This window comes from Pelophylax lessonae, assembly GCF_965119305.1.
Source record: "Pelophylax lessonae genome assembly, chromosome: 5".
Classification (NCBI taxonomy): Eukaryota; Metazoa; Chordata; class Amphibia; order Anura; family Ranidae; genus Pelophylax; species Pelophylax lessonae.
Window position 1 is genome coordinate 33,776,161 of NC_138772.1, and position 25,327 is coordinate 33,801,487.

Genomic DNA, 25,327 nt, shown 5'->3' on the forward strand with positions numbered 1-25,327 from the left:
TACAGAGTAAATAATATACAGCCGAGGCCAAAAGTTTTGAGAATGACATAAATATTACTTTTGACAAAGTCTGCTGCTTCCGTGTTTTTAGAACTTTTTGTCAGATGTTACTATGGGATACTGAAGTAGAATTACAAGCATTAAGTATCAAAGGCTTTTATTGACAATTACATGAAGTTTATGCAAGGAGACATTATTTGCAGTGTTGACCCTTCTTTTTCAAGATCAGTTGGTCCTGGGCCACATCCTGACTCATGGCGGTAGCCCATTCTTGCATAATCAATGCTTGGAGTTTGTTAGAATGTGTGGGGTTTTTCTCTTCACCCGCCTCTTGAGGATTGGCTACAAGTTCTCAATGGGATAAAGGTCTGGCGAGTTTCCTGACCTTGGACCCAAAATGTTGATGTTTTGTTCCCCAAGACACTTAGTTTTTACTTTTGCCTTATGGCAAGCTTCTCCATCATGTTGGAAAAGGCATTGGTTGTCACCAAACTGTTCTTGGATGGTTGGGAAAAGTTGCTCTCGGAGGATGTTTTTGTACCATTCTATATTTGTGGCGGCGTTCTTAGGCAAAACTGTGAGTGAGCCCATTCCCTTGGCTGAGAAGCAACCCTACACATGAATGGTAGGATGAATGAATGGATGCTTTACTGTTGGTATGACACAGGACTAATGGTAATGCTTCTTTTCTTCTTCGGAAAAGGTATTTCTGGATGCCCCAAACAATCGAAAAGGGGATTTATCAGAGAAAATGACCTTACCCAAGTCCTCAGCAGTCCAATCCCTGTACCTTTTTGCAGAATATCAGTCTGTCCGTGATGTTTTTCCTGGAGAGAAGTGGCTTCTTTGCTACCCTTCTTGACACCAGGCCATCCTTCAAAAATCTTCGCCTCACTGTGCCTGCAGATGCACTCACACCTGCCTGCTACCATTCCTGAGCAAGCTCTGCATGGTGGTCTAAAGGAGGCCAGTAATGCTGTACAGTGCTGGATGGTGGTCTCAGGTCTGAGGGATGGACAGTAATGCACAGTGCTCTGGATGGTCTGAGGAGGCCTGTAATGCTGCCCAGTGCTGGATGGTGGCCTCAGGTTTGAGGGATGGCTGGAATGCATAGTGCTCTGGATGCCGGTGATCAGTGGTCACTTGTCAGAGGAGGCTTGTAATGCTGCACAGTGCTGGATGGTGGTCTCAGGTCTGAGGAATGGCCTCTAATGCACAGTACTCTATATGCCAGTGGTCACTGGTCAGAGGAGGCCTGTAATGAGGTACAGTGCTGGATGGTGGTCTCAGGTCTAACAGGGATGGCCTGTAATGCACAGTGCTCTGGATGCCAGTGGTCAGAGGAGGCCTGTACTACACACACAGTGCTCTGGATGGACAGTGGTCTAAGGGGAGGCCTCAGGCCTGTAATTGTAATGTACACACTCATGGTGCTCTCCCCTCTGGACAATCATTGTTGTGACTTGTGAGTCAGGAGTGGGACTCCTCTTGGGTTTCGGGAGGCCTGTAATGCACAGTGCTGCCCTGGACAGTCGTCTGAGGACTCAGAGGCCTGTAAAGCTGGCTGCACAGTTGCTTGCTTGCTGGGAGTGGAAGCAGGCTGAGCTCCGTGGAAACTGAAAGTTCATGAGGGTAAACGTCCCTGCTTCAAATTTTGGTTTCTTTTAATGAAAACGGAATAGATTTTCATCAGTGGACGAAAATTTGGTGTACTTTTCATTTAGTTTACAAAACTGTAAAAATGCAGCTGATGAAAATTTTGATGAAAACGTTTTAGTTGACAAAATTAATACTGGGTCCATGACCAGCCAAGAAAAGCCCAGGTCCCGCCTTACAAGTCTAGAAAATTAATCGGTGGACCCGTTAAAGTGAAGTGATCAATCCAGGGCTGCCAAATACACAAAAATATATTGTGAATGTCCGTCAGGATTGCTATCAATTAGACATTCGTACCGTGTACCCATTGTAAGACATATGCAGAACGAAAAAATTTGTTTAGGTTTCATTTCTTATTTAAAGGGTAACTTGACTTTCATGGGGAAAAAAAGCAAAAAAAAAAATGAAGCTTAATAAAAATTACCTCTTTAATTTTCAATCTGCAGCTCTGTATTTTTCTGTAAAACGCAATATGGCAATCTGGATGCGTTCTGGACTCTGAGTTCTGACCTCAACCGGATAGAACACCTTTGGGATGAGTTAGAGCGGAGACTGCGAGCCAGGCCTTTTCTCCAACATAAGTGCCTGACCTCACAAATGCGCTTCTGGAAGATGGTCAAACATTTCAAGACACTCCTGAACCATGTGGACAGCCTTCCCAGAAGAGTTGAAGCTGTTATAGCTGCAAATGGTGGGTCAACTCAATATTGAACCCTACAGACTAAGACTGGGATGTCATTAGAGTTCATGTGTGTGTAAAGGCAGGCGTCCCAATACTTTTGACAATATAGTGTAGGTAAAACTCGGAAGGGGTAAAGTCGTTTCAGGAGAAAGGTCATTTTAGGGTATGTGAATGTGTCCCATCCAAGATATTGCAGATTTATCCCACAAAGCAAACGGGTCAGCGATTTAATTGGGGGTTAGTTAGCGGAATATAAAGAGTGATAGGTCAGTGTGAGGTTGATACCCAGATATGAAACAGAACTGGGCCATTGGAATTAAAAATTAGCTTGTAAGGAAAAGGGAATATCATCCGGTTGTCAGGGCTGGGCTTTTAGCAGCTCTCTTTTCAGTGCTCAAGGCTGCTAAGCTGTCAATTACCAGCCACTCACCAGTTTCCATAGTAACTCACCTGGTTACCATTTCCTGCTTCATCAGTACAGCCTACAGCCAGCCCCTTCTAGCTATTTAAACTGCCTTGTTCATTCCTTTCGTGCCTTCGTCTGGTCAACATATCCTGAGTAGCTCTGCTGTGTTCCTGTTAAAGACTTTGCCCGGCTGACATCCCTTCAGGTTCCTGATTCCTGATTCCGACCTTCTGCTTCCAACTATGCTAATTTCTCCCTCCCTTATCACTGGCTCGTCTGATTACCCGTTTTGGCTTCCGAACCCTGGCTCATGTTTTGACTGCGTTTCTGATCTGTACTATTTTTACCATTACATTAAAGGTGTGATTTTTACTGCATTTTCTGTCTTAGTCTGATTCATGGTTCCTGATATAAGGTGAAGGCAAGCAATCCACCTAGTAGTAATATTTTTTTCCAGATTGAATGAGCAGGACCACCGCATGGATCAGTTTTTGATAGAACTATGTGGTGAATATATTCATTTAGCTAGTTCTATCAAAAACTTTTTGGCTAACTACAATTATGATATGCTCCGTTTGACTCAAATCACGGAAGCTTGCTGCAAATACGATTCCTTGTATTGCTCTGGGGACACCTAGAGTTTTATAGTAATAGCAGGAAGTTGTAATAAGAAAGCCTGGTGTCCACCCCGCCTCCTCTGATTGGCTATATGATGAGCCAGTGTAGTATAAATAAGATCTGCCCAACCGGAAGTGATGTCTTTGATAACGCCCCCATAATAGGCGGGCAAAACGCGTCAACACACTTCCGGGCAGAACATCACACGACGTCACTTCCTGAAACCACCGTGGAACTTACGACGGCAGCGTACGCGGAAGTGGGATGATTCGTTGTGATACTGCTATTTTCCAATGCTGATTATTACTGCACTTTTGTGAGTAGTTTTATTATATTTTATTGAATAAATACACCCTACGGGCTTCACTGTGTTTGGCTCCTTCCCCTTCCTTTTCATACATGATTGAGGAGACAGTGTAGAGGAGCAGGAACAGAGGTAACTGGAGGCTGTGCTGGACCCATCCATCCAGGGAATATTGTCACAGTTTAAGGCTTGTTTATATCCCAGGTCTGTTGAGTGCATCCGCATAAGGGTTTCTTCCTTGAGAGCACTTTGGCACCTATGTGGAATACTTTGAGCACCTTTCCAGCACTTTAGTTCCAGTCAATGGAACCATTCACTGGACTGCACTACTATTCCGTAATCTTTGCACCATTTGCATTGTTTGCACCATGGACATTTCATGAATGCACTTTACTCATATATGCACTTTATGGTTTATGAATTTTGTATTTATTGATATTATACACTGATTCACTTGATTTTTATTCACAATTATTTTATGCCTGCTAGCGCTGCTTTTAGATTGAAGCCTACCCATCCAGGAAACGCCCACACCTGAGGTCCTGTAGAGCAGTGGTCCTCAACTCCGGTCCTCAGGGCCCACTAACAGCCCAGATTTTAAGTATTACCTTGAGGAGATGCAGACTAGAGTACTGCAATCACTGAGCAGCAAATTATATCACCTGGGATGTATTTCAGTTATCTTGCAAATCTGGCCTGTTAGTGGGCCCTGTAGGCCAGGGTTGAGGACCACTGCTGTAGAGGACAGACCTTAGGTGGCGTTTTGGAGTCCCCAGCTATCCTGAAGTATAAGCTTCTAGTTCCAGTTACCTTTTCTTGGTCTGAGTTGTCCATCGATACACAGGCTCTAATCAATTCTGGGGCTACTGGCCTGTTCATAAATAGTGCCTTGGTGTCGAAGCTCTCGATTTCGCTGCAGCTTCATGCCACTCCACTTGCCATTGAGGCTATTGATGGGAGACCTTTACAGCCTGCCTACATGACTTATGAGACTGCTCCATTGACCAAGGCCATAGGGGCTCTTCACCATGAGATAATCCAATTTCAAGTCATTTCCTCACCTCATTACCCGGTGGTTATCCTTGGTTACAAAGGCACAAGCCCTCTTTTGATTGGCATCATGTTTCCACAATGCAGTAAAACTTGTTTTCAGAAAGTGCTTAAGGTTTTATGCACGTCTTCACACTCCTCATTTCCAGAGGAATACGGCGAATTTAGCAATGTCTTTGACAAAGGTCAGGCCGGTATATTGCCTCTACACTGGTCTTATGATTGCGCAATTGACCTTTAACCTGGTGCCATTCCTCTTCGTGGCCGGGTCTACCCTTTGCCTGTCTTAGAGGATAAAGCCATGTTGCCGATTCACTTTTACGGGGGTTCATCTGCACATCCTCGTCTCCTGCCGGTGCTGGCTTCTTCTTTGTGAAAATGAAGAGTGGTAAACTGAGACCTTGTATCGATTATAGGGGTCTATATTGCATCATAATTAGGAGTGCCTATCCGATCCCATTGATTATGAAATTATTTGACCACATCAAGGGAGTAACCATATTCACTGAGCTCAATTTTGAGAGGGTCATACAATCTTGTAAGGATTAAGGAGGGCAACAACTGGAAAACTGTGTTCAATACTAGGACCGGACATTATGAATACCTCGTAATGCCGTTTGATCTCTACAAAGCTCCTGCAGTTTTTCAGGAGTTTATTAAAGCGGAGTTCCGGGCACAGAAGTCATTTTTTAACAAACATACCCCCGGGACAGTCAGGGCTAGCATATTCCACAATGGCTAGCCTCTGATCTGTCCCGGTTCGCACTTACCTTTTAGAAGAAATACTTACTTATAAAATTTCTTCCACAGCGTTTCCATCTCTCTTGTGGGCAGCTGAAGCCAGCGCGGTCCTCTTCTGTGTCTTCTTCCGCGTCTTCTTGTCCCAGAATGCGCCTGCACCGGCCCCTCTCGTCACTTCCGGTGCGGCGTCGCCCGGAAGTGACGAGCGGGGCCGGTGCCGTCGCATTGATTCCTGGGAGCGATGACGTTCAGCTCCCAGGAATCATAGCGAGACAGGAAGTGACGGGGTGAGCCGCGGCTCCGAGGGAGGAAGTACTCTGAGGTGAGTATTTACGATCTTCAATTAAAAGGTGAGTAAACAAAAAAAAAAAATAACTATCCAATTCCTTTTCAGGTGATCTCGAACTAGCGGAGGGGCACAAAAAAAAAATATTGTTTTTGTGCCCGGAACTCCGCTTTAAAGATGTCCTCCGAAATATGCTGCAGCAATGTGTGGTGGTTTACCTTGATAATATTCTCATATATTCGAAATCCCTAGAGAGCCACTACACATCTCCTGTGTGCTACAGAGGCTGAGAGAAAATAACCTGTATTGTAAGTTGGAAAAGTGCTAGTTCCATCGTGAACAGGTTACATTTCTGGGTTATGTCATTTTTACTGCTGGTTTTTCGATGGACCCAGAGAAACTATCTGCAGTTTTACAGTGGCCTAGACCCGTAGGTCTACGTCCGCTACAACGTTTTCTTGGCTGTGCCAATTATTACAAGAAATGTATTCGTAATTTCTCTTCTCTGGTCAAATCCCTGATTGATATGACCAGGAAGGACGGCAATCCACAGAATTGGTCTCCAGATTCCATTAAAGAGGAAGTAAACCCTCCTCTGACACTTTTACCTATAGGTAAGCCTATGATAAGGCTTACCTATAGGTACTGTAAATATCTTCTAAACATGTACCGTTTAGGAGATATTTACCTTACATGCAGCCAGTGACGTCACTGGCGTATGCGCTCTGAAGGAACGGCCGCTGGTGCCGTTTCTTCAGAGACCCGTGCCGTGACTGTCGGCTCCCGCGCGCGTGCGCGGGAGTGACGTCACCGCGCCTCCGGGCAATCAGATGGCCGGACGCCGCAATCCCAGAAGACGGGCGACTGGACATGTCGCCCGTCATAGAGGTGAGCGGACGGCACGGCGGGGGCTCATTCTAAGGTAAGTATTTCATTATGTGTTTCTCTTTCAGCTTGTAAAAAAAAAAAAATTTAACTGAGTTTACAACCTCTTTAAAGCCTTTGAATCTCTCAAGGCTGCTTTTGTTTCAGCTTCTGTACTGGCACATCCTGATCATACATTACCCTTCATTCTTGAGGTTGATGCATCAGAGACTGGAGTAGGCGCCCTCCTGTCTCAACACCCAACCTCTAAAAGCGCTATGCATCCCTGTGGCTACTTTTCTAAGAACTTCTGCAGAATAATACATTACGAGATTGGTGACAGAGAATTGTTAGCCATCATTTTAGCTCTGAAAGAATGTAGGCATCTCCTTGAGGGTACCACTTTGCCGGTTGCTCATTTTAACTGACCATAAGCATCTCACATTTTCAACTGAGGCAAAACACTTATCTCCCAGAAGGGCACGATGGACCCTTTTTCTGTCTAGCTTCAATTACATAGTCTCCTTCTTACCCGGTACGAAGAATGTAAGGGCTGATGCATTGTCATGGCAGTTTTCCTCCTCTTCCAAGATGGAGCCTTTTCCTACTCCTGTGATACCTAATCTCACTTCTCCTTTGAATTCTTGCTGCTCAGATCCATTCTCCTTCTGAAAAACCTTGTGAAAGCTGCTTTGTCCCCGAGAATCCCCGCACTGCTTTGCTCCAGGCCTACCATTCTTCCAAGGCAGCTGGGCACCCAGGGAAGAATTGACTCTTATGGTCTATGTCTCAACAATTCTAGTGGTCTAGTCTCTGCGTTGATGTAACCACCTTCGTAGCCGCTTGTCCCATGTGTGCCCAGAGTAAAAAATCATGACACCTTCCAGTGGGCCTCCTACAACCCATACCCTGTTAAGAGGCCTTGAACCAACTTACCTATTGATTTTATTGTGGAGTTACCCAATTCCAAGGGCAACACAGTTATTCCTATGGTGGTTGACTGACTGGTTTTCGAAAATGTCTCATTGTATTTCGCTGAAGAAGTTGCCTACATCCAAAGAACTGGCATCTATTTTTGCTCGGGAGATATTTTGGTTATATGGGTTACCTGAGGTTATCATCTTGGACAGGGGCAGCCAGTGTGTGTTTAGGTTTTGGCGAGCCTTCTGTGCACAGTTAATGTTTCAGCTTTCCTTCTTATCACCCGCAGTCAAATGGGTCCGCAGAACGAGCCAACCAAGCCTTGGAGCAGTTCCTACATTACATACATAGTTACATACATAGTTAGTCAGGTTGAAAAAAGACACAAGTCCATCTGGCTCTACCAATATATTTGCTCAACGTTGCTATATTTCTGACCACCATAACAACTAGTCAGACCTCTTACATTAGGCAGAGTTTGCTCACAATAGAGCCATCAATACCACTTCCCGAGTTTTTCTATTTATGGCGAATTATGGGTTCCAGTCATCCATGCTGCCTGACACACAAGGAATTTCTGCATTAGAGCAGCATCTCCGTGATCTTAGTTCCACTTGGGTGCAGGTCCAAGAGTCCTTGTGACGCGTCAGTGATATGTACAGACTCCATGCTGACAGCCGATGCCTACCTGCGCCTTCCTACCAAGTTTGGGAGAGAGTTTGGCTCTCATCTCATAACCTCAGACTCCATCTTCTCTCACTAAAACTGGCACCGCAGTATATTGGGCCTTTCCGCATTCTCCGTAGGTTCAACCCAGTGGCATACGCATTAGATCTTCCTTTCAACATGCGTGTTTCTAATGTACTCCATGTTTCCCTATAAAAACCTTTGATGTGCAACCCCTTTACCACCTCTGTACCACGTCCTCACCCGGTTCAGGTTGAAAACCATGGGGAGTATGAGATACAATCTATCATTGACTCCCGTAGTTTTCGTGGGCGCTTACCATACCTTGTTCATTGGAGGGGTTACGGTCCGGTGGAACGCCCTTGGGTCTCATCCTCAGATGTACATGCTCCTGCCCTCCTCCGTGCTTTCCATAGGTGTTTTCTCTTCAAGCCTGGGAGGGGGTCATTGAGGAGGGGGTACTGTCAGGGCTGGGCATTTAGCAGCTCTCTTTTCAGTGTTCAAGGCTGCTAAGCTGCCAGGTAATTACCAGCCACTCATTGTTTCCACAGTGACTCTCCTGGTTACCATTTCCTGCCTCTTTAGTCCAGCCTACAGCCAGGCCCTTCTGACTATTTACACTGCCTTGTTCATTCCTTTTGTTAGGGACAGACTGGCAACTTTCAGCCAAGGGGGCAAGTACAAGCCAGGGGGCAGTTGGGGGAAGCTGGAACAGCTTGGACGGGGCTGTCTGGGGGGAGGAGAGTCTCCAGTGGGGAATTAAACCGCCCTCTGCTCAGACACAGTTTACACCATCCATGCTGGGGGGGTGGGGGCTGCGCTCTGTCCTTGTCTTCAACCCGCATTCAGTAGGTCAGCGGAAGGGACTTTTTAATTCTCCTTACCAGGATTCCTTTAGGCATGTCTGTAGCAGAAGCCGTGCAGCCTTTTTATGGTGCATCAGAGTGGCCCCAGGGGCAATTGCTCCCCTGCCTCCTGGCCCAGTCCTCCGCTGCCTTTCTTGCCTTTGCCTGGTCAACATATCCTAAGTGTCTCTGCTGTGTTCCTGTTAAAGACTTTGCCCAGTCCCTGATTCTGACTTTCTGCTTCTGACTACTCTGATTTCTGGCTCCCTGATCACTGGCTCATCTGAAAAACTGTTTTTGCGTCCGAACCTGGCTTATGTTTTGACTACGTTTCTGATCTGTACAATTTTTACTATCACAATGTCTGAGTCTGATTCATGGTTGCTGACACATGTAAGAAGACATTTAAATTGCACAATTTAGTTTGGTTCACATGCGGCCCGGAAAGATGCAAAATTTTGTAAATGAGAAAGTAGGTTAGGAGCAGGGAATTTTTTCAAGTGGGAATGTGGGGGAACTCAGTCCTGGCACCTCTGGCACTGGATGTATAATCTACTGTTGCTGGCACGGTGCTTTTTGAATAGTCCTGCAGCCACTTGGGACATGTGACGTGTCCCAGGAGGGTGGGGAGGGGGGCGGGACAAGGGACGTCATTCTTACATAGGCCAGAATTTCAGAAGTGGGAGTGAGTGCCAATATAAGTCAGAACTCCCTCCCCCCAAGAAAAACCTGCAACTCAGTAACAGGCTGGCGGGAGGGAGCAAACTGCTTTAGGGACTGGTAAGCTGCACTGTAATACATTTTTGTTCCTAGGCTTAGATATCCTTTAATCCTTTCAGACAGACTGAAAGTGATTGGTAGCTGAAATTGCTAGATTCAATTCGGAAAATTGAAATAATTTTTTAATCCTTTTATCAGTCGGTCGGGTAGATATACAGTAGTGGGGTTTTTTTTATACTAAAACTGGAGAGTGCAAAATCTGGTGCAGCTCTGTTTAAAAAACAATCAGCTTCCATTTTTTATTGCCAAAGCTTAATTGAACAAGCTGAAGTTAGAAGTTAGTATCTCAACCAAAAATGACATATTTGTTGCAGGGGATGCCAGAAATCTGACTTGTATCTTAGGCTGGCCATACGTTATACAATTTTCCTACAATTTTCTGTACAATTTTCCTTAAATTCACCTTCAACTATGTAGTACAAAGGCCTGCAACTATGTAGTACAAAGGCCTGCAACTATGTAGTACAAAGGCCTGCCTAATAGGATACAATTGAAAGTTTTTTCAGTTTTCACATCATATTATATGGTTTTTGGTAAATCTAACTGAAAATTGTATGAGCAAATTGAACATGTATGGGGCCAGCCTTAGGCAGACTTCTGGGAAAATCAGGGAGCCAATCCCACAAGCAGGAAATGATGTTTCTGGGGGTGTGGTCAGTATACATTCTGTGTACAGAACAGCTCCAAGCGGCCATATTGGATTGCATTTTCAGAAAATTACAACAGCTGCAGATTGAAAAGGAAAAGGCGTTTTTAGTAACATTCAATTACAATATGATTTGTGTCGCAATTGTATATGTTATATTGATTTTCTTTAATTGCTATTTTTTTCCCCACAAAAGTGGAGTTAGCCTTTAAAATCCTTGTAATGTACAGAGATCACACAGAGGAGAATGTTTTTTTTCTCAACAAAAGTTGAGTTACTCTTTAACCTTTCAATTTATCGTTCGTTCGGCAGAATTTTTCAAACTGTTCCTTCGATTTTTCAGCTCTGAAAAGTTAAAACCGATTTTCTATTTGTGCCTATTAACTGGACTAAAAACGAAGGAAAGGACCAAATGACAGATTTTTGAACGATTTTTCGGCTAGTGCATGGCCGGCATAAGACTGTAACATAACAAAATGTGGAAAAAGTGAAGCATTGTGAATACTTTTCGGATGCTCTGTATATGTATATCATTTTTTTCTCTTCCTCAGCCTTAGATCTGAGAAACATCTTACTAGCCGAAGTTTGGCTTCAATGTATTAGTGTATCTAAATCTGCTAGTACATCTAACCTTCCCCTTCCCCCCAGATTGACAACGCTACTGTCCAAAGGTGCCCCCTGTTCTCCTTCATCCAGAGTTGGGGGCGCTCAAATACAGGATGTGTGTTACTGGCCAGATCACCAGGTGAAAACAGAAGGGAAAAAGACAAAAAGAAAGAAAACGAATGCAGCCCCCACATCTGATGATTGGTAAGCTGCAATATATTAAATTTTTGGTTATGGGCTTAAAACCACACAGTCCTCCGAAAGTAAGAAAAATAGAAATATATATATATAATTATCTATCTATCTATCTATCTATCTATCTATCTATCTATCTATCTATCTATCTATCTATCTATCTATCTATCTATCTATCTATCTATCTATCTATATATATATATATATATATATATATATAGCTATAGATATCTATAGATAGATTTTTTTCATTTCTGAGTGTTTTTTTTTTAAGCCCAAAACCAAAAATCTAATATATTGCAGCTTACCAATCATTAGATTAGGGCTGCATTCCTTTTCTTTTTTTTTTTAGTCTTTTTTCCCTTCTGTTTTCACTTGGTGATCTGGCCAGTAACACACCTCCTGTATTAGATTTTTTTTTTATTGTTTTTTTTTTTTTTTTTTTCTATCTCAGCCTTACATCTGAGATAGAAAACATCTTACTAAGATCATTAGCTGGAAAAAAAGAACATTTTGTGTAGCTTTTCTACCTCCGGTTTGCAGTGGATGCATAGAAAACATATGTCAATGTTTTATAAATCCTGGAAATAATCGCTTTCCTAACAACAATAATAGGCTGACATTGATTGCATCCATCCCGCTCGCCATCAGTGCGCAAAGCCGTGTTTCTTGTTGTTTATCCTGCAGCTTGTTTGTACACAGAGCAATTATCCGAATCACTGAAGAGCCCTTTAAGGCGCGTGTTTGGGTAGAGCGCAGGTAAATGGCATTTGTGTTTGGATATGTGTAGGTGTACATTGGGGAGTGAGTGGCTAATAGTTAATGAAAAACATGGTGGAGGGGGAGATGGGAAGATGGGAGAGCGGGTATGAGTAATCCCTTCCTTCTTCTGCCACAGAAAAATGACAAGTCCCAGAAATACGCCAGGTGGGGTTCAGTACCTCTTATGCTGGCTATTTATGTATAGATTTTATTTATTTATTTAATTTATTTATTTATTTATTATTTATTTATATGTACAGATTTTATTTATTTTATTTTTTTTTATTTTATTTTTTTATTTATTTATTTTATGTATTTATTTATTATTATTATTTATTATTTATTTATTTATTTATTTTATGTATAGATTTTTGGATGAGAATTTTCGTAGAACATTCTTACGAACTTTCGTTGAACATTGGATGAATAGATAAATGTCTTTCAAAAATTGTCTTTTGCTTTTAAAGTGGTTGTAAACCCATTCTTCTAACTTCTACCTATAGGTAAGCCTTTAACCAATTTTCGGACCGCCCGCCACAGTTATACTGCGGCAGGCAGTCCCTCCTGCGCGAACCAACGTAGGTATACATGGGTCGCGTGCCTTGTGCTGAGGGGGGGAGCACGTGCTGCCGGTGGTGCGCTCCCGCCCCCACTCGGCAGCGGGGATGCTGATGCACGGGGCCGGCGGCCGCAAATTGACGCCGGGCACCCGTTGAGAGAGAAGGACGGGCAGCTGTTGTAAACACAGCTGACCGTTCTTCTCTCTGGAATGATCACAGAGCGCCCGTGATCCTTCTATATAAGATCACAGGTCTCTATGATCATTTCAAAATGCCCTCCCCCCACAGTTAGTAAACACTCCCCTAGGCTCACATTTAACCCCTTGATCACCAACTAGGTTAACGCCCTCCCTGCCAGTGTCATTAGTACGGTAATAGTGCATATTTTTAGCACTGATTACTGTAGTAATGTCACTGGTACCCCCAAAAGTGTCAAAAATGTCAGTTAGGGGTCCGATCTGTCCGCCGCAATGTCGCAGTCCCGCTAAAAAGATCGCCACCATTACTAGTAAAAAATAAATAAAAATTACATAAATCTTTTCTGTAGTTAGTTAACTTTTGCGCAAACCAATCAAAATATGCTTATTGTGATTTTTTTTAACCAAAAAGCAGAATAGGAATTGGCCTAAAAGGATGAAAATTTTTGATATTTACATTTTTGGGGGGGGGGGGGAGGGGGAATGTCATATAGCAGAATATAAAAAAAAATATATTTTTTTTTTTTTTCAGATTTGTCGCTCATTTTTTTGTTTATAGAGCAAAAAATAAAAATCACACAGGTGATGAAATACCACCAAAAGAAAGCTCTGTTTGTGAGGGGGAAAAAAGGACATCAATTTTATTTGGGTACAGCGTCGCACAACTGCGCAATTGTCCATTAAAATAACGCAGTACCGAATGGCAAAAAATGGCCTGGCAAATCCTTCCGGTCCAGAACTGGTTAACAAGGTTTACCTATAGGTACTGTAAATATCTCCTAAACTTGCACTGTTTAGGAGATCTTTACATTTCATGCAGCCAATGACGTCATCGCGCATGCGCTCTGAAGAAACGGCCACCTGTGCAGTTTCTTCAGAGCCCCGTTCCGTGACTCGCGTCACGCGGCTCCCGGCCAGTAGCATAGCCGGAGTCCGCAGACCAGGAAGGAAGACGGCTGAAGATGGATGCGCCTCTAGTAAGGATGACGAGGGGTTCGTTTGGAGGTAAGTGTCACATAATGTGCTAGTACACAGGGCATACCAGCACATTATGTATTTACTTTGCAGGGAAGAAAAAAAATAAAAAGGAAGAGATTACTTCCTCTTTAACATTAAATTTTAAAATGAATGTAATTTCTGAGCGATAACCACATACGCTGCCCGAAAATTTGTTGACCTAGAAAATTTTTCCTTCCTGCCCCTTCAAATTTTCCCATCACTGCATAGGAAACGTACAGCACAGTGTATGGAATGAGGAGGTGGGGAATACGGAACATACAGCCAGAGATGTATAGTAACTAAGTAGAACTACTTCACTACTGTACTTGAGTACCGAAAGGCGGTATCTGTACTTTCCTAGAGTAGAATTTTTTTCTCCTACTTCCACTTTTACTTCACTACATTTTTTTGATGATTTCAATACTTCTACTCCAATATTTTTTTTGTGCTGCATAGTTACTCGTTACAATTATAAAAATTACCACTGCCAGAACAGTAGATGGCAGGTTTCATGAAGTTCATAACTGGCCTGGTCACTGGTGCTGGTACTGGCCTGGTCACTGGTGCTGGTACTGGCCTGGTCACTGGTGCTGGTCACTGGTGCTGGTCCCTGGTGCTGGTCACTGGTGCTGGTCACTGGTCACTGGTGCTGGTACTGGTCACTGGTGCTGGCCTGGTCACTGGTGCTGGTACTGGTCACTGGTGCTGGTCACTGGTGCTGGTACTGGCCTGGTCACTGTTGCTGGTACTGGTCACTGGTGCTGGTACTGGTACTGGCCTGGTCACTGGTGCTGGTACTGGCCTGGTCACTGGTGCTGGTACTGGTCACTGGTGCTGGTACTGGTCTCTTCACTGGTGCTGGTACTAGCCTGGTCACTGGTGCTGGTACTGGCCTGGTCACTGGTGCTGGTACTGGTCACTGGTGCTGGTACTGGTCACTGGTGCTGGTCACTGGTGCTGGTGCTGGCCTCTTCACTGGTGCTGGTACTGGCCTGGTCACTGGTGCTGGCCTGGTCACTGGTGCTGGTACTGGTCACTGGTGCTGGTACTGGTCACTGGTGCTGGTACTGGCCTGGTCACTGGTGCTGGTACTGGCCTGGTCACTGGTGCTGGTACTGGTCACTGGTGCTGGTACTGGTCACTGGTGCTGGCCTGGTCACTGGTGCTGGTACTGGTCACTGGTACTGGTCACTGGTGCTGGTCACTGGTGCTGGTACTGGCCTGGTCACTGGTGCTGGTACTGGTCACTGGTGCTGGTACTGACCTGGTCACTGGTGCTGGTACTGACCTGGTCACTGGTGCTGGTACTGGTCACTGGTGCTGGTACTGGTCTCTTCACTGGTGCTGGTACTGGCCTGGTCACTGGTGCTGGTACTGGTCACTGGTGCTGGTGCTGGTCACTGGTGCTGGTACTGGCCTCTTCACTGGTGCTGGTACTGGCCTGGTCACTGGTGCTGGTAATGGCCTGGTCACTGGTGCTGGTACTGGTCACTGGTGCTGGTACTGGCCTGGTCACTGGTGCTGGTACTGGCCTGGTCACTGGTGCTGGTACTGGCCTGGTCACTGGTGCTGGTACTGGTCACTGGTGCTGGTACTGGCCTCTTCACTGGTGCTGGTACTGGCCTGGTCACTGGTGCTGGTACTGGTCACTGGTGCTGGTACTGGCCTCTTCACTGGTGCTGGTACTGGCCTGGTCACTGGTGCTGGTACTGGTCACTGGTGCTGGTACTGGTCACTGGTGCTGGTACTGGCCTGGTCACTGGTGCTGGTACTGGTCACTGGTGCTGGTCGCTGGTACTGGCCTGGTCACTGGTGCTGGTACTGGCCTGGTCACTGGTGCTGGTACTGGTCACTGGTACTGATGCTGGTACTGGCCTGGTCACTGGTGCTGGTACTGGTCACTGGTGCTGGTACTGGCCTGGTCACTGGTGCTGGTCGCTGGTACTGGCCTGGTCACTGGTGCTGGTACTGGTGCTGGTACTGGCCTGGTCACTGGTGCTGGTACTGGCCTGGTCACTGGTGCTGGTACTGGTCTCAGGTGCTGGCTCTCTGGTGCTGCTCTCAGGTTAGGTCACTGTGTCTGTCACAGAGTGGGGTGTCACGATGATTGGTCCCGCGCCCCAAAATGCCTCCTGGAGTAGACGATGTGGCTGTAGTAGAGAGCAAAGCGGCTGCTTGCTCTCTGCAGCTCCTCCCACAGGCGGAGTGCATGACTCATATCACTCCGCCTGTGAGCCGGAACTACTTCGGCTCTGACATGATTTCTCTGTGCAGGCTCAGCTTGCTGACAGCTGACACACTCCCTGCCTGCATCGATGAGTCATCTCATCTGACTCACTGTGACTGACTCACACACAGAGCCGGGATATTGCCCTGAGCTCGCGGGTGTCCGTGAGCTCAGGGCGGAAAGCGGGAGTCTCCCGTGACTTGCGGGAGACTTGAGATGTCTGTATATAGAATGAGGAGGTGTGGAATAGGGAGCATACAGCATGGTATAAAGCAGGGGTGGGGAACCTGCGGCCCGCACAATCATTGCGTTCCCCCCCCCCCCCCTGTGCCGCTGAGCCTGTGTATGCCAGCGGAGCTGTCAGAAGGAGCCGATGACAGTGTGAGTCACAGAAAAGCTTCAGAAAAGGGTGGACCCGGGGCACATTCGCTATTGTCACACGGATCCTCCTCCTGGCCAAACAGGAAGCGGGTCCGAGACCCACTTCCTGATTGGCCGAAAGGCGAAACCATGCCATTGGTCGAGGAGGAGGCGGGAGGATTCGAGGAGAAGCCGCCGCTGCAGGTAAGTGCACTGGCTTTCTGCATTGAAAGGGGGCACGCTGTGGTCACTCTGCATTGAAGGGGGCACGCTGTGGTCACTCTGCATTGAAAGGGGGCACGCTGTGGTCAGTCTGCATTAAAAGGGGGCACGCTGTGGTCACTCTGCATTGAAAGGGGGCACGCTGTGGTCACTCTGCATTGAAAGGGGGCACGCTGTGGTCAGTCTGCATTAAAAGGGGGCACGCTGTGGTCACTCTGCATTGAAAGGGGGCACTCTGTGGTCTCTCTGCATTGAAATGGGCATGCTGTGGTCAGTCTGCATTAAACGGGGGCACGCAGTGGTCAGTGTGCATTGAAAGGGGGCACGCTGTGGTCAGTCTGCATTGAAAGGGGGCACGCTGTGGTCACTCTGCATTGAAAGGGGGCACGCTGTGGTCAGTCTGCATTGAAAGGGGGCACGCAGTGGTCAGTCTGGATTGAAAGGGAGCACACTGTGGTCAGTCTGGATTGAAAGGGGGCACGCTGTGGTCAGTCTGCATTGAAAGGGGGCACGCTGTGGTCACTCTGCATTGAAAGGGGGCACGCTGTGGTCAGTCTGCATTGAAAGGGGGCACGCTGTGGTCAGTCTGCATTGAAAGGGAGCACGCTGTGGTCAGTCTGCATTGAAAGGGGGCACACTATACCTTGATTACTGAAGGCCCCTTTCACACTTTTGTGACCTCAAAGTTACACAATTGTTTACAGCGTCTTTTCCCGCAAAGCAATGCCTATCACATTTATGCATACATTTTGTACGGCCCCCGAATGATGTTACAAAAATCCAAATGGCCCTTGGCAGAAAAAAGGTTCCCCACCCCTGGTATAAAGAGCGAGGCGTTATAGGGAATGCACAGCATGGCCAACTACTGTATCTGCTTCAATTCAGTAAAACTTGCAGGTTTAGTCCCTCCCCTAGCCTATAAGTGGACAATGAAAGGAGAAGCAGCAGACTGATGAGCTCATCTCTCTGTCACTCTGCTCTCTCCTCCTATCAGCATTCTCTTTGCCATACAGCACAGATGATTGGCTCCTTTTGCTGCTTATGCTGTGTAAGGAATGGAAGCCACTGATACCAGGCTGTACTTACACTGGTATTTACATACAATGATGAATAGAGAGATGTGGTAATTTGTGTGTTTGATATCAGCTAAATTCCAGCCTCACCTTCAGTCTTGCACAGTTGTAGCGACTCCTCTCCTGTCCTGAAATGTCTTACTCTGATTTCACCGCACACTGTGAGCTTCTCACCACGTGCACTTAAAGCTGCAGCAAGTCAGAGCTTGCCTCATTTCCTGACTGTGGGACACCCAGCGTTATCTAGCTCTTTCCTCCGCAGCCTGACTGTCCCTACCTTGTCCCTACCTTGTCCCTTTCATTCATTGGATTTCAGGTCTTTCGATCTTAGAGACTCAGCATTGCATGGGGGCTTTAGTTTAACTAGAGTTGTCTGCATGCAAATACAGCCTACCCAGCAACCCCCACTCCTCCAGACTGACACCCACCCATCAAGTCATTTTGATATTCGCAATAACTAAAATAAATAAATAAATAAAATAAATAAGAGCCAACCTACGGCTTGCATCAGGGCTATGGGTTTTGGAGAGGCAGGAAGCTATGTACAGACCTTGCAGGCCCCTCCCACCAGCCACGATCTGCCTGCATTGCATAGAGGAGCACAGAGACCCAGTAATGATGCCGCAAGGTCTAAAATAAGATATGTAATGAAATAGGAACGGTTTTATTTAAACATTTCATTTGCCTGTTGCTGAGGGAGGGAGGAGCCAGGGAAGACAATATCATACAGATATAAAAGACACAAATAAATGCCGCTCTGTAATCATTAACCAGTTTTTAATTAACCAAATGTTTCCATCTTTTTAGGCCAATTTGTATTCTGCTACATATTTTTGGTAAAAAAAAAACAAAAAAAAAAAAAAAAAAAACAATAAGTCCCGGTTCACACTAAGGCGACCTGTGAGGCGACCTGGTCGCCTGACAGGTCGCCGTAGGTCGCCTTCCATAGGGAAGCTGCGGACCCGTTCTAATAGGAGCGACACAAGTCGCTCCGACTTAGAAAAAGGGTCCGGAGCTTCTTTGGGGCGACCCGGAGGCGACCGCCATAGACTTCAATGTTATGAAGTCCGTGGCGGCCACTCCGAGGTCGCGGCGCGCTGCTCGCACCGCGACCTCGGAGGTCGCCTCCCAAGTCTGATCGCGGCAATGTGAACGGGGCCTAAGTGTTACATACAGCGTTAAGACGCACCAAGCATTTTTAACCACTTCTGGACCGGAAAGGATTTTCCCCCTTAATGACCAGGCCATATTTTGCAATTCGGCGCTGCGTTACTTTAATGGACAATTGCGCGGTCGTGCGACGCTGTAGCCAAATAAAACAGATGTCCTTTTTTTCCCCCACAAATAGAGCTTTCTTTTGGTGATATTTGATCACCTGTGCGATTTCTTTCTTTTTTTTTTTTTTTGCGCTATAAACACAAAAAGAGCGACAATTCTGAAAAAAAAAAAAAAAACAAAGTTTTTCACATTCTGCTATATAACATTCCCCAAAAAAAAATGTTAAAAATCGAATTTCTTTTATCATTTTAGGCCAATTTGTTTTCTGTTCCTTATTTTTGGTGAAAAAAAATCCCAATAAGCGTATTTTGATTGGTTTGCGCAAAAGTTATCATGTCTATAAACTAGGGGAAAGATTTTTTGTAATTTTTATATATTTATTTATTTTTTACTAGTAATGGCGGCGATCTGTGATTTTTAGCGGGACTGCGACATTGCGGCGGACAGATCGGACCCCTAACTGACATTTTTGACACTTTTGGGGGTACCAGTGACATTACTACAGTAATCAGTGCTAAAAATATGCACTGTTACTGTACTAAGGACACTGGCAGGACTGTGGGTGATCAAAGGGTTAAGTGTGAGCCTAAGGGAGTGTTTTCTAACTGTGGGGGGGAGGGACTTGTGAAATGACCATAGAGACCTGTGTTCCTATATAGAAGGATCACAGGAGCTCTGTGATCATTCCAGGGAGAAGAACGGTCAGCTGTGTTTACAACAGCAAACCCGTCGTTCAATCTCAGCAGGAGGCGATCGCGGGTGTCAGGCGGCAATCGGTGCCGCCGGTCCCGTGGATCGGCATCTCCGCTGCCTAGTGGGGGTGGGTGCGTTCCGTCGGCGGCATACCCTTGTCCCCAGGAGTGTTCCCGTGAACCCACGTTCAGGTACACCGATTCGCGCAGCCGAGCCAGCCTGCCGCAGTGTATATGCGGTGGACGGTCAGCAAGTGGTTACATACATTTTTGTAAGGACCTGAATTTGGATAAGCAGAGCTTAGACTGGGGGGGACACAAGTAGCCAGTTAGGTGTTCTGCAGAGCTGATAGGATGGGGGGGGGGGGGGGTGGTTGAGTGACAAGGAGGTGAGCTCCCAGGTCTGTCTCTTCTCCTTCTCTGTCCAGTAACAGGGTGGGGGAGGAACACGACTTGTAAGTGTTACTAAACTGCAGCAGAATAGAATCAGGTCCCCTCTTCTGCCAGGCAGGGCTTTGCTGAGTGGCAGAGCTGTGTAAATCTCAGGACTGGATGGACAGAAATACAAATCCTTTGGCAGGTAAAGCAGCTCCATGATATGGATTTTATCCGTGTATTTAGCTGATTGCCTGCAACTGAGCTTTAATAAAGGATCCTCGGGCCGGGATGTTCTGTCTGCGGTCCACATTCTTGTATTGTTGCCTATTTACAGACATTTGTTTTCTATCATGGATTACACAGAGAAGATCAGTCAGTGTGCAATCTTCATACTTAGCGCTCTTCTATATGACTGGAAGAGGAGGGGAGAGGAGGGCTGAAAAGGAGAAGAAACTAGGGAGGCAGATAGGAGAGGGGGCAGACAAGGAAAGGAGAGGGGGCAGATATGGAAAGGAGAGGGGCAGATATGGAAAGGAGAGGGGGCAGATAAGGGAAGGAGAGGGGCAGATATGGAAAGGAGAGGGGGCAAATAAGGAAAGGAGAGGGGGCAGATAAGGGAAGGAGAGGGGCTATGGAAAGGAGAGGGGCAGATATGGAAAGGAGAGGGGGCAGATAAGGGAAGGAGAGGGGCAGACAAGGAAAGGAGAGGTGGCAGATATGGAAAAGAGAGGGGGCAGACAAGGAAAGGAGAGGGGGCAGATAAGGAAAGGAGAGGGGGCAGACAAGGAAAGGAGAGGGGGCAGATAAGAAAAGGAGATGGGGCAGATAAGGAAAGGAGATGGGGCAGATAAGGAAAGGAGAGGGGGCAGACAAGGAAAGGAGAGGGGGTAGATAAGGGAAGGAGAGGGGGCAGATAAGGGAAGGAGAGGAGGCAGATAAGGACAGGAGAGGGGACAGATATGGAAAGGAGAGGGGCAGATATGGAAAGGAGAGGGGGCAGATATGGAAAGGAGAGGGGCAGATATGGAAAGGAGATGGGGCAGATAAGGGAAGGAGAGGGGCATATATGGAAAGGAGAGGGGCAGATATGGAAAGGAGAGGGGGCAGATATGGAAAGGAGAGGGGGCAGATAAGGGAAGGAGAGGGGCTATGGAAAGGAGAGGGGCAGATATGGAAAGGAGAGGGGCAGATATGGAAAGGAGAGGGGGCAGATAAGGGAAGGAGAGGGGCAGACAAGGAAAGGAGATGGGGCAGATAAGGAAATGAGAGGGGGCAGACAAGGAAAGGAGAGGGGGCAGATAAGAAAAGGAGATGGGGCAGATAAGGAAAGGAGATGGGGCAGATAAGGAAAGGAGAGGGGGCAGACAAGGAAAGGAGAGGGGGCAGACAAGGAAAGGAGAGGGGGCAGACAAGGAAAGGAGAGGGGGCAGATAAGGGAAGGAGAGGAGGCAGATAAGGAAATGAGAGGGGGCAGACAAGGAAAGGAGAGGGGGCAGATAAGAAAAGGAGATGGGGCAGATAAGGAAAGGAGATGGGGCAGATAAGGAAAGGAGAGGGGGCAGACAAGGAAAGGAGAGGGGGCAGACAAGGAAAGGAGAGGGGGCAGATAAGGGAAGGAGAGGAGGCAGATAAGGACAGGAGAGGGGGCACATAAGGAAAGGAGAGGGGGCACATAAGGGAAGGAGAGGGGCATATATGGAAAGGAGAGGGGCAGATATGGAAAGGAGAGGGGGCAGATATGGAAAGGAGAGGTGGCAGATAAGGGAAAGTAGAGAAGTTGGGGAAGGAGAGGGGCTGATAAGGAAAGGAAAGAAGTGAATGAGATAGGGGGTAGCCACAGAAAGCAGAATGGGCAGATATTCAAAAGTGAGAAGAGGGAAAGATATGGGGGCAGATAAGGGAAGGAGAGGGGCAACTATGAAAAGGAGAGAAGTTGGGGAAAGTGGGAGCAAACAAGGAAAGGTGAGGGGGGGCATATATGGAAAGGAGAGGGGGCAGATATGGAAAAAGGGTGGGGAGCAGATAAGGAAAGGAGAGGAGAGAGGGCAGATAAGGAAAGGAGAGGGAGCAGAAATGGAAAGATGAATGGGCAGATACGGAAAGGAGAGGAGAGAGGGCAGATATGTAAAGATGAAGGGGCAGATAAGGAAAGGAGAGGGGGCAGATAAAGAAAGGAGAGAGGGCAGATAAGGAAAAGAGAAGGGGCAGATAAGAAAAGGAGAGGGGGCAGATATGGAAAGGAGAGGGGGCAGATATGGAAAGGAGAGGGGGCAGATATGGAAAGGAGAGGGGGCAGATATGGAAAGGAGAGGGGGCAGATAAGGAAAGGAGAGGGCTATTGGAAGGAGAGGGGGCAGATATGGATAGGAGAGGGGGAGGATATGAATAGAAGGGGGGGGGGGCAGACAAGGAAAGGGAGAAGCAGCAATAATAGAAAGGAGATAAGTGGGAGAGAGGGGGGAGGGCTGGGGGGCTGAAGAAGGGAAGCAAAAAGAAAGGTTTAGGGAGAGAAGAGGAGGGGAGGGGAGCACTGAAGCTGAGTGTAGCGCAGCTTTGCTCATCATAGACTGTGCTGCACATAGCTGAGCACAGCACAGGCACCTGGAAGTATCAGCCCCTCCACCCTCTGTGATTGGCTGCTCTGCTGAGTCTTATACACTGGGAGCCCATGAAACTCCCAGCTGTCAGTCTCAGTGAGTCCCACACATCCCAACATCAGCACCAGCTGGCAGCCCCATCACCATGATGGAGAACACTATCTTTGAGATTTTCATAGACGAATTCGATGCCAACTGCAGCCTCTTGGATGCCTATCAGGACTCCTTCCTCACCATCAATCACACCTTCCTGCCCTTTGATGGTAGGCATCTGCCAGAGCTTTAGGAAGACTCTCTAACTACTGAGGAATCTCCATTCATTGGGATCTCTGTGTTTTAATTTCATTTCTCTCTTTTTTTTTATGTTTTCCATGTTAAGGTCCTCACTGCATTGCCACCATCGACCAGATTGGCACTTGCTGGCCACGCAGCATCGCCGGCGATCTAGTGGAGAGACCCTGCCCGGATTCCTTCAATGGGATCAAGTATAACACTACCAGTAAGTGAAAACTTTGTGTTGCTTCTTGATGTACAATATACAGGGATAATACATTGTTCATGGCACTACAATGTGCAACCTATCAATTCTGTGCATAGAGGACTTTGTAAAATAAAATAGACAATTGCATTTCACTCAAGAATATATTTTTGATATAATTGAGCAGTGAGTATTTAGAGCAATCAGTGTGTGTAAAATAATATTAATAATAAATAACTAGTATTATTGTTGTTATTATTATTATTGTTGTTATTAATAATAATATTATTAATATTTTTATATTATTATTATCAGTCAATTTATTATTATTATTATTATTAGTCATATTATTATTATTTTTAAAATAATTTTAATCAATTTATTATTTGTATTTGTTTATTTTATTTTTGTCATTTTGTTATTTTAATATTTTTCATATTTATTTCAACCAGGTTAGTGTTATTTTAATAAATATTTAACTCCAGATTTATTTATTTATTTTGTAATTTCAGAAAGCAAGGCATGTTAATAGCATTCTGTATACTACTAATAATGATAATAGTCACATTATTATTAATATTTTTTTCTTCTAATACTAGTCATATTATTTTTTTTTCTTCTCATTACTATTATTATTATTCAATGTATTATTATTATTATTATTATTATTATTAATAATATTATTATTTATTATTATTATTCCTCAATTAATATTGGTATTATTATTTTATTTATTTTTGTCATTTTGTTATTTTAATATTTTTCATATTTATTTCAACCAAGTTAGTGTTATTTAAATAAATATTTAACTCCAGTTTTTTTTTTTTTTTTTTTTTTGTAATTTCAGAAAGCAAGGCATGTTAATAGCAATCTGTATACTACTACTACTAATAATAATATTAATAATAATAATACCAAATAATATATATATATATGTTATAAAAATAACAAATGTGGTTGAAATAGATATTAATAATTATTAAGCTGGTAGAATTACTATAATTATTAATAATGATAATAGTAATAGAGATAATTGTATTTATTTTACTACTATATTTCTATACATTTTATTATTTAGAAAATAGTATAGATATGGATATATGCGTATGTGTGGAAATATAAATATATATATATATATATATATTATAATATTATATTGCGCTTACAACCAAGCCAAAGCTGTATTCTAACTTGACATTGACTTGGAGAATGTATTCCCCAAGTTACTAACTGAACTCTCTATATTCTTATTAAATTCTGTCCAACATCCTACCTTTATTTTTTGTGTTATAATAACTGCATTGTTAAAAAAAAACATAATTATGAGCAGCCCTACTAAGTAGTGACCCCCTTAGGCAGCTGCCTGCTGTGCCTATATGTTGAACATATGCTTTTCCAATGTGTATGTATATATATATATATATATATATATATATATATATATATATATATATATATATATATATATATATATATATATATATATATATATATATATATATATATATTTTTTTTTTTTCCCTATGTTTTCATAGCCCATTAGTTACTTGTAGTCACTTGATCACATGGCTGTCACTGCATTTTAACAGTCAAATAGGAAACAAGCACAACACAATGGTGCTGCATTGTACATGCTGAGAAAGAAAATAGGAACTGGCAGTAAAGTTAGGTATGATTGCTGTAAGTTGCAAATTTTGCTGCTTGATTTGTTAAAGTTCAACTATTTTACATATATGATGATCTGATATTATGATACTGATGATGATAGCAGTGATGATGATAATTAGGGATCTTTTTTAACTCCTGTCTCTCTGTGTCTTGTAGTTGGTGTCTTAGCATTGCTTTTAGGAGCAAAGTCTTCCCAAATAAATAAATAGACATGCAATAAGCTTCCATCTGATATTAATGTATCGTTCTTTCAGTATCTCTTTTGTATTATTTAGGAAATATCACATAAAAAAAGCATACATTGTAACCTAATCTGACTGCCATGCTTGCATGTTCCACAAAACACAAACTAAGCAATGCAATGCATATTACTAATGAAGCTTGTAGAGATGGAAATACAAAAAGTAATTGCAGTGCTTTTCTGGTAATCATGGCACCTGTGTGCATCACCCAAGAATGAAAATTATTTTCTCCTGCTGCCACTGTGAGGCGCACTCCTAAGAGGGTAAGAATAACAGAGGCTGAAAGGATTGAGAATCTATAACAGGC

The 25,327-nt window shown here is 44.7% G+C and overlaps 1 protein-coding gene across 2 annotated transcripts in view; it reads left to right on the forward strand.

Moving 5' to 3' along the window:
• Positions 1 to 25,327, forward strand: part of CRHR2 (corticotropin releasing hormone receptor 2) — a 512,276-nt gene that overhangs the window by 224,970 nt on the left and 261,979 nt on the right. Inside the window, exons 1-2 of one of the 2 annotated variants that reach the window (XM_082259070.1) lie at positions 22,731 to 22,895; positions 23,012 to 23,131. In XM_082259070.1, the coding sequence (XP_082115196.1) occupies positions 22,778 to 22,895; positions 23,012 to 23,131 (238 nt within the window). In that variant the 5' untranslated portion in view covers positions 22,731 to 22,777. Of the gene's footprint in view, positions 1 to 22,730; positions 22,896 to 23,011; positions 23,132 to 25,327 lie in introns of those variants that run through there. The other variant, XM_082259069.1, reaches the window with a different exon arrangement.